The sequence below is a fragment of the Chaetura pelagica genome, unplaced genomic scaffold (genome assembly GCF_000747805.2).
Source record: "Chaetura pelagica isolate M959 unplaced genomic scaffold, ChaPel_1.0 scaffold963, whole genome shotgun sequence".
NCBI classification, from domain to species: Eukaryota; Metazoa; Chordata; class Aves; order Apodiformes; family Apodidae; genus Chaetura; species Chaetura pelagica.
Genome location: NW_009952705.1, coordinates 1,031,241 through 1,038,100, shown reverse-complemented (window position 1 = coordinate 1,038,100; position 6,860 = coordinate 1,031,241). Strand labels below are relative to the sequence as shown.

General features: G+C 49.0%; 1 protein-coding gene across 1 annotated transcript in view; it reads right to left on the bottom strand.

Moving 5' to 3' along the window:
* The window catches only part of CCR7 (chemokine (C-C motif) receptor 7), a 7,881-nt gene extending 2,339 nt beyond the window's left edge, over positions 1 to 5,542 (bottom strand). The window contains exons 1-2 of the mRNA XM_009994167.1: positions 5,533 to 5,542; positions 603 to 652 (exon numbers count right to left, since the gene is read on the bottom strand). Of these exons, the coding sequence (XP_009992469.1) occupies positions 603 to 652; positions 5,533 to 5,542 (60 nt within the window). The remainder of the gene's footprint in view (positions 1 to 602; positions 653 to 5,532) is intronic.
* Between the last annotated feature and the right edge of the window lie 1,318 nt (positions 5,543 to 6,860).

Below are 6,860 nucleotides of genomic sequence, written 5' to 3'. Positions count from 1 at the left end.
CTCTCGCAGAGCTGGGTGCTGTGGCCGAGGCTGCTCCAGTAGCTGTGGGAATGTGAGTGCCAGGGCCTGGCCCCAGTTCAGGAGCAGAACTTGGGGCTTTGGGTTCTCCTTCGTGCTTCAGATGTACCCAGAGCAGGAACAGGTGGACGAAGATGCTGAACTGTTCCTCCTGGGGCTGACCAGTGCTGCCCTCAGCCCAGCCCCAGCACTTCAGCAGGTGTTGGTGAGGAGCGGCGAGCTGGCTTGTCAGCATGGGAGGCTTTTGTCTTTCCTGAAAATGCTCAGTTTGGTGCTAGAAGGGGACTTGGTTCTAACAGCCCAGACTGTCTTAAAATCACTGTATGTGTCATTGTTTCTGTTCTCTCTTTGTTTTCATTATTGTTAGTGTTTCCTCTGGTTTCCAGCACAGCTCTGTGGCTCACTGCCCACCTCTGCACGGGCTGGGCCCAGGGGAGAGCAGCCCTGTCCTCCCAGCAGCCATGTCCCCACACCTCCACAGGGCTGTGGGTGGCTGCTTTTTGCCTGTCAGAGTTTTCAAGATCTCCCTCTACCCACAACACAAATGCAGCTGTATTTCAACCATGTTGTATTTAACTTCTTACCTGAAAAATTAGAGGAAGGCTGAAAATAAGGGTGACCTTTAGCTGCTGACCTGCAGGAGAAGGAGACACTGTGTTAGTGTTAGCGGTTGAGTGGGGGTTTCCACATGATGCTCACTGTGAAAAGCAGTGGTAGTGTACTTGACCATGGCATTCTCAACCCTGCCAAGCCCCTCTCAGCTGGGTGAGCTCAAACCCAATGAAGATGCCAACAGGATAACCCAGGGCCACATAACAAATTACTGTCAGAGCATAGGCTGCCTCAGGAGTCTGGGCCCTCCTGTTCTATCTGTGAAGGTTGATAGCTAAGGACTGCATAGTGTAACCATTTTTATTTTGTACATAATTTTTTTCTCCTGCAGCCAGTCAGCAGCCAGTCTCCTGTGCCACTCAACCCACCTAAGAACATAGAGCTGTGAGTGCAGTAAGCTTGGCTTAGGTGTTCCTGGCAGGGTGGTGGCTGGGCTGCAGAACAGGAAGGCTCTGAGCCCTGCAGGGTAAACAGGGCTGAAGCTGGCTGAAATTTACTGCTTGTCTCTTTGGACATGGAGTTGCAGGATGCTCACAGCTGGGAGAAAAAAAATAAACTCAGAGCCAGATGTGATACTTGTCCGAGCAATCTCAGACAAGCAGTTCTTCCTGCTGTGGTTAGCAGGGCACAGAGGCCAGTGAAAGCTTTCTCTGTGCTCTATTTAAAGCACTTACCAGCATCTTCCTCAGGCAGTTGTGACTGAAAGTTGCTTAAGCTCCAGTGAGAGCTGATAACTGTGAAAAAGTCCTGGTCTCTACTCTGGCATGAGCACATGTGCCCTTCCTTGAGGGAGAGCTGGTGTCTGCTGTTCTGAGCATTGTGCTGCTCATCCTAGGATACCCGTCCGGGTACTGGACAGTTTCCCAAGCTGCAGCCCCTCACTTTGCTGCTGATTGCCTGGCCCAGGACTACTGAGTTGGGACAGAAGCAGGAGATGCCTTTGGCTCTCAGCTTCTTGTTTCTTGTAGGGAGTGTGGTGTTCTCCTGACCTGTTTGTTCATGAATGTGACTGATTCTTTACCCCTCTTGTGCTTAGCAGTCAGATGTCCACAGCTCTGTTCTGTTTCTTTGCAGAGCTCCTTGGCACCCAGCCCTGCTCAGGTATGGCACTGGACTGAGAGGATGAACTTCTACTACTTCAGGTAACTGCAACCATTGTGCCAGTGTCACATGCAGTAGTGTCACTAATAACAAAAACGGTTACTTTGGTGTCTGTGATTGCGGAGACTTGTTTATATGAGTGGTGATGTGTGGGTGAGAGATCCTCAGCCACACTTGAAAACCTCACACTTCTTCTCCCTAGAGCTGTTTGTGAGCTTCCCACTCTGTCTTGTAGAAGTTTGTGCCTCACCTTCTCCCCCTTATTTTTGTTTTTTATATTGCTGCAGCTGGGTACTCATACACCCCTCACCTTCTCTGAGTCTTCCTGGGGGAATCTGAAAAGTGCAAGAGTGCATTGCCAGGTCAGTTGGCAGTCAGGAGCAGAGTATGCCAAGGCTGGGCTTGAGGAGTAAGGGGGGAGGCTTGGTTAAATGCCTCTGTCTGTATTTTCTGTTTGATGGCTTTCACTTTGACCAGTCCCAGACTGCAGGAAGAGGTCTGGTGAGGATCTGGTGCAGCCATCTCCCCCTTCAAGCTGCTGATCTAACTTGTGTGTGTTACACACAGGAAATAGACCAAAAGCCCAAATCATTAAAACCTGCTATGTGAATTGAAGCAAGGCTAGGCAGTCATTTCTCTGGGATACAGGCATGGGGGCCAACCCCAGCCATTGAAGTCTTTGGTCTTCTGTTCCACCTTCTTACTAGCCTGGTTTCCTGGGGACTCCTGGAGTTGGTGGGGAATGATTACCTCTTCTGGCCCACCTCACCCACATGGGCAGGAGCTGAGGCCTCGCAGGGAATTAGCTTCCTACAAGGAGGCAGGGGTGAAGTGCCCTTCTCAGTCCCCACTGGAAAGGCACCAAGCTAAATCCCAGTCCATCAGCACTACTCTTGGCGTCTCTGGGCCTGCGGTTTCCAGCCACCTCCTGTGAGGGAAGCGGTGCCAGGCGATGCCCCAGCAGGGCCAGCCCAGGGGTCTGCCCCCTCAGCACAGTACCACCTGCCTCTGCTTTCTTTTGCACCTCCTTTTCAAGCCCCAGGACGAGCCCAGGCCTTACTCTGTAAAGTCGTGAGTGTGCAGCCCTGGTGAGTTGCTGTTCTATTCTCTTTCTTAACACACTGTGACGTGACTAACGTGATAGGACTGATAAAGTGACTCAACCATCGATCCTGAAACAGTTCAGCACAGTATCATTCCTTTGAAGATTTCTCACCCTTTTTTTCCCCCCATATCTCGGTTGCTGTTTCAAGTGTCTTAAATGTCAAAACAATTTTTCAATATTAAAAAAGCTTCCACTGTTTCTCTCTCTTTCTGTCCCCTCACCTCAGCTTACACATTTGGGGAGGCACAGCCAGAGGCAGAGCAGCCTCGTGGTCCTCCCACACCAGTCTGGGGAGCATGTCCCAGTGTCACCAGATTCAGGCAGCCTGGATGAAACTTGCTTCTCCCTGCAGTGCTCTTTGGGGTCCAGACTGGCAGGGGGAGGGAGGAGAAGAAAATGAGTTGCAGAGAGGTAATGAGACATGCTCTGGAGTTGAATAGGCAATTTTAGGTAGCTGTCTTATCTTTTTCTTTCTTTTTTTTTTTCTTTTTTTTTCCTCCTCTGGCAGTTCTCTGCTGTGGGTATTTTCTTAAAGTTTTGTTCCTCAAAATATTAAGGAAAAAAAACCCCTCAGAAGTCCCCACAAACAGTTGAACTAGAAACCTCAATTATAAAAAGTCAACAAAACCCCATTACAGCAAATGATTTAGAGCTTTCTAAAGCCCCTGTCAGCCCCTGTTCCTCAGGTGGGGATGCTGGGGTGTCCTGCACCTCTCAAGAGCAAGGAGACCTGGGAAAGGTGGAATGGAGAATTGTGCAGATCAAAGAGGGAAGGGGTCTAGTCTCTGCTGCCAATGGCAGGGCTTGGAGGGAGGGAATTAAAAATCTTTCTGCATAGAGAACTCCAGCCCTTGACATCTGGCCAGGTGTTAAGGCTCCCTGGATAGCAAAGGGAAGGCAGCAGGTGTTTTGAGGCAGGGTCCAGGCCTTTGGGTGCAGTTCATCCCAAAGCGGTCGCTACGCTTGGACAGGTGAATCCCACCCAGTGTATATGAATGTCCCTCAGCATCAGCAGCTGATCTTAAGCAAATTAAAAGAAGCTGTAGCAGCAGTGAATCTCCCCAGGTGTGCCCAGAAAAGCGTCTAACAGTAAGAAGCATGTGGTAGCAGAAAGTCTGCACTGAGGAGGAAAGAGGAGCAGGAGCACAACCATGTAGGATGTTTACAGGTGTTCAGAATCCTGCAGAATGAAGCTCTAGGTCAGCTCCTACCCCAGCAGGTCAGGCTTTAGCCAGAGCCAGCTGCTGGGGCTGAGGAATGCACCAAGTGAAAAGCAGGAGTGGGAATGCTCTAGGGAGCATGGGCAAAACTGAGCAAACCTGCTCTGGCTAAACCCTCCTGGTGAGAGACTGTTCTTCCGTTGGCCAGAACTGCAAAGCAAGAAGTTTCAGTCTGGAGCCCCTTGGCATGTGCATAGGCAGTGAGTAATGTGCTGCTTATGTCTTCAAAGATGTACCAGTTTCTGGTGCCTCTTCACCATCAGTATAGTAAGCTTTTGGGGAAAGAACCGGTTAATTCTGAGAAAAATTCATCATACCTCAATGATATAATGATTATTGGCAGTTAACGGCTCAGTGCCTACTCTCTCCTCTCCCCAATCCCCTCTGCTTCTTACAACTGTAGAGGAAGACAACATCATTTCAGGAGTGATCAGACCCACAGAAACCAAGTCAGGGTTCTGTTTCATGTGTTCATAGTTACAGAAGAAAGTTACTCATCTGCCTCAACTCCTTTGAGGAAAGACAAATCAAGCAGAGAGAAACAAGTTCAGAAATTTGGTTCTTAAGAATGCCAATCATAGAATAATTTTGGTTGGAAAAGACCTTTATCGTGTTTCCTACATAATTGTAAAAAAAAATTTCCAGTGCTGTGAAATGTTTCTTTTGGAATATATCTCTGTAATATAGTTGTAGGGCAAAAAACCTAAAGCAGAAATACAATCATACCCTTTTTGTCAGATTCTTGCTAATTCTTTCTGTTTTGTGTCATACAATTAGATCAAGTTGGAACAGCTCTACCCTCCAGTACTGAGCCCCTTAAAACAAGAACCTGCAAAGCACTTGCATGATATTGTGGAGGCCAGAAGTTTAAATGAGGTGAGTGGGCCCAGCTGGGGTTTGATGTGTTGATTTGGATGGAGGGAATTAAAGATCCAGGGATTTCCTAAGCCATTGATAGCTAGAAGCTGCAAGGATGCATGCAGCAGAACATTCCCTCTGCCCCATCCCTGCTTCTTCCCAGGTGTCCTGTTGTTCCCAGTCCCTCCAGCTTGCACCACTGGAGCATTCTGCATTCCCCAGTGTCCCTTTTCCCCAGTGTCCCCTTCAGGGCCAGGACACCAGAGCTCTACTCCCTGGTTCTGCGCAGGGCTCAGCCCAGCTGCACTGTCTGTGGCTTCACTCTCAGGCCCTGCCTGTGGGACACCCCTGGGCTCCATCCAGGGAAATCCCTGCTTGGAAAAGGAGGGCTAGTCTGGGGGCTGAACCAGCACACAAGAAGTGGGTTATTTTCCCAGTGGTACCAGATTAGCCCTCTGTGATTTGGCATGAACCGCCAAGTTTTTACATCTTAATTATTTCAAAGGAGAACTTCTTATGTTGTTCAAAAAGTGCATCATCCCTGTGTCACAGAGCATGAATTTGGGCATTATTAATAAAGCTGAAGACACAGCCAGAGGCTGCAGAACAGGTACTCACCACCATCCATGGTCTTGTTTCAAACAGAAATGCAGTCACAAGGTGAGGAAGAGCATCATCTGTTCCCATGCAGCAGCTCTTGCCAGGGACCCTCTTTGGGAAACTTGGGCTTTTATACTTCCTGCACCTCTGCAAGAAGCTCCTGACACGCCCTGGTGTCTCGGACATTTCGTAGACCCTCCTCCTCCTCCTCCTCTTGTCTTACCAGTCCAGAAGAGCTGCACTATATGCTGTGCTGCCCTCGGGCACTTGGCCGTTCAGGTGCTTCCTCACAGACACTTTTTACTGAGCCTCAGGAAAATGAAGAAGGTTCTGCTTTTGCACTGACATGTGAGAAATGGTCTGTGGTGAAGAGAGAAGAGGAAAGAGTTGCCTTCTTGTGATCTCTCTTCTCCACAGCAAATCCTGCTTTATCTGCCAGAGCATCCCCCAGCAGCCAGTGCTGTAGGAAACGGGCAGGATCCCCATGTCCTCCACCAGACCCTTCTGGGGAAGGTGTTCGGCAAAGACCTGAAAAATGTCAGTGTGCAGGACTTCCAGTGCTCAGCATCCCTTTGCCCTTTTCCCATGTGCTTACAGTGTCCTCTCTAGATTATCAGCAGCTCCAGTGAGTAAGTGGACTTCCCCTCCTCTTGCCCCCCCTTCTGGCTTTGGGTGTTTTTTTGTTACTGTTTGCTGAGTATCAGCACCCACCATCTTCCTCAGAAGGTTTTGCACATTTGTGGTCCTATCCCTTCCTCACCATCACCTTTCTGAGGGGTTTCAGACCTCAGGATGTAGCCCCAGGAGGACCCTTCAGCACTCTCAGCTCCAGTTCCTGCCTTGACAGGAGCATCCACTCTTGGTTCCCAAAGGGATCAAATCAATCAATTCAAACCAGTGGCTTTGGTTTTGTGGCTGTCCGAGGTGGACCTCCACTCTTGGAACAGGCTCCTCTAACAGGCAGAAACATCAGCAGCTCCTCATCAAGTCACTTTCCTTCCAAGGTGTCTCAAAAGTGTTTCCTTTGGCATCTTGTGGAAGAGAGAGAACACAACTCAGGCAACCTGAATGTGGCTGGGAGACACCTGAGAAGGTGTCTGAGAAGCACTGTTCTGCTTCATCACATTGAAACAATGGAGAATGTACACTACCTATGTTATATTGAGGCTCATTTTGAGATAATATATTTACTCTGCATCAGAAAAATAACTGTGTAATTAAACAGCTATTATAAAAGGCTTCTGTGTCAGCCAGCTCCTGTCAGCTCTCAGGAACCACTGTCCTTCTCAGAGTAATCAGTGTCTAACTCAATTTTCTGGCCATTCCATGGGACATGTATTACAGGG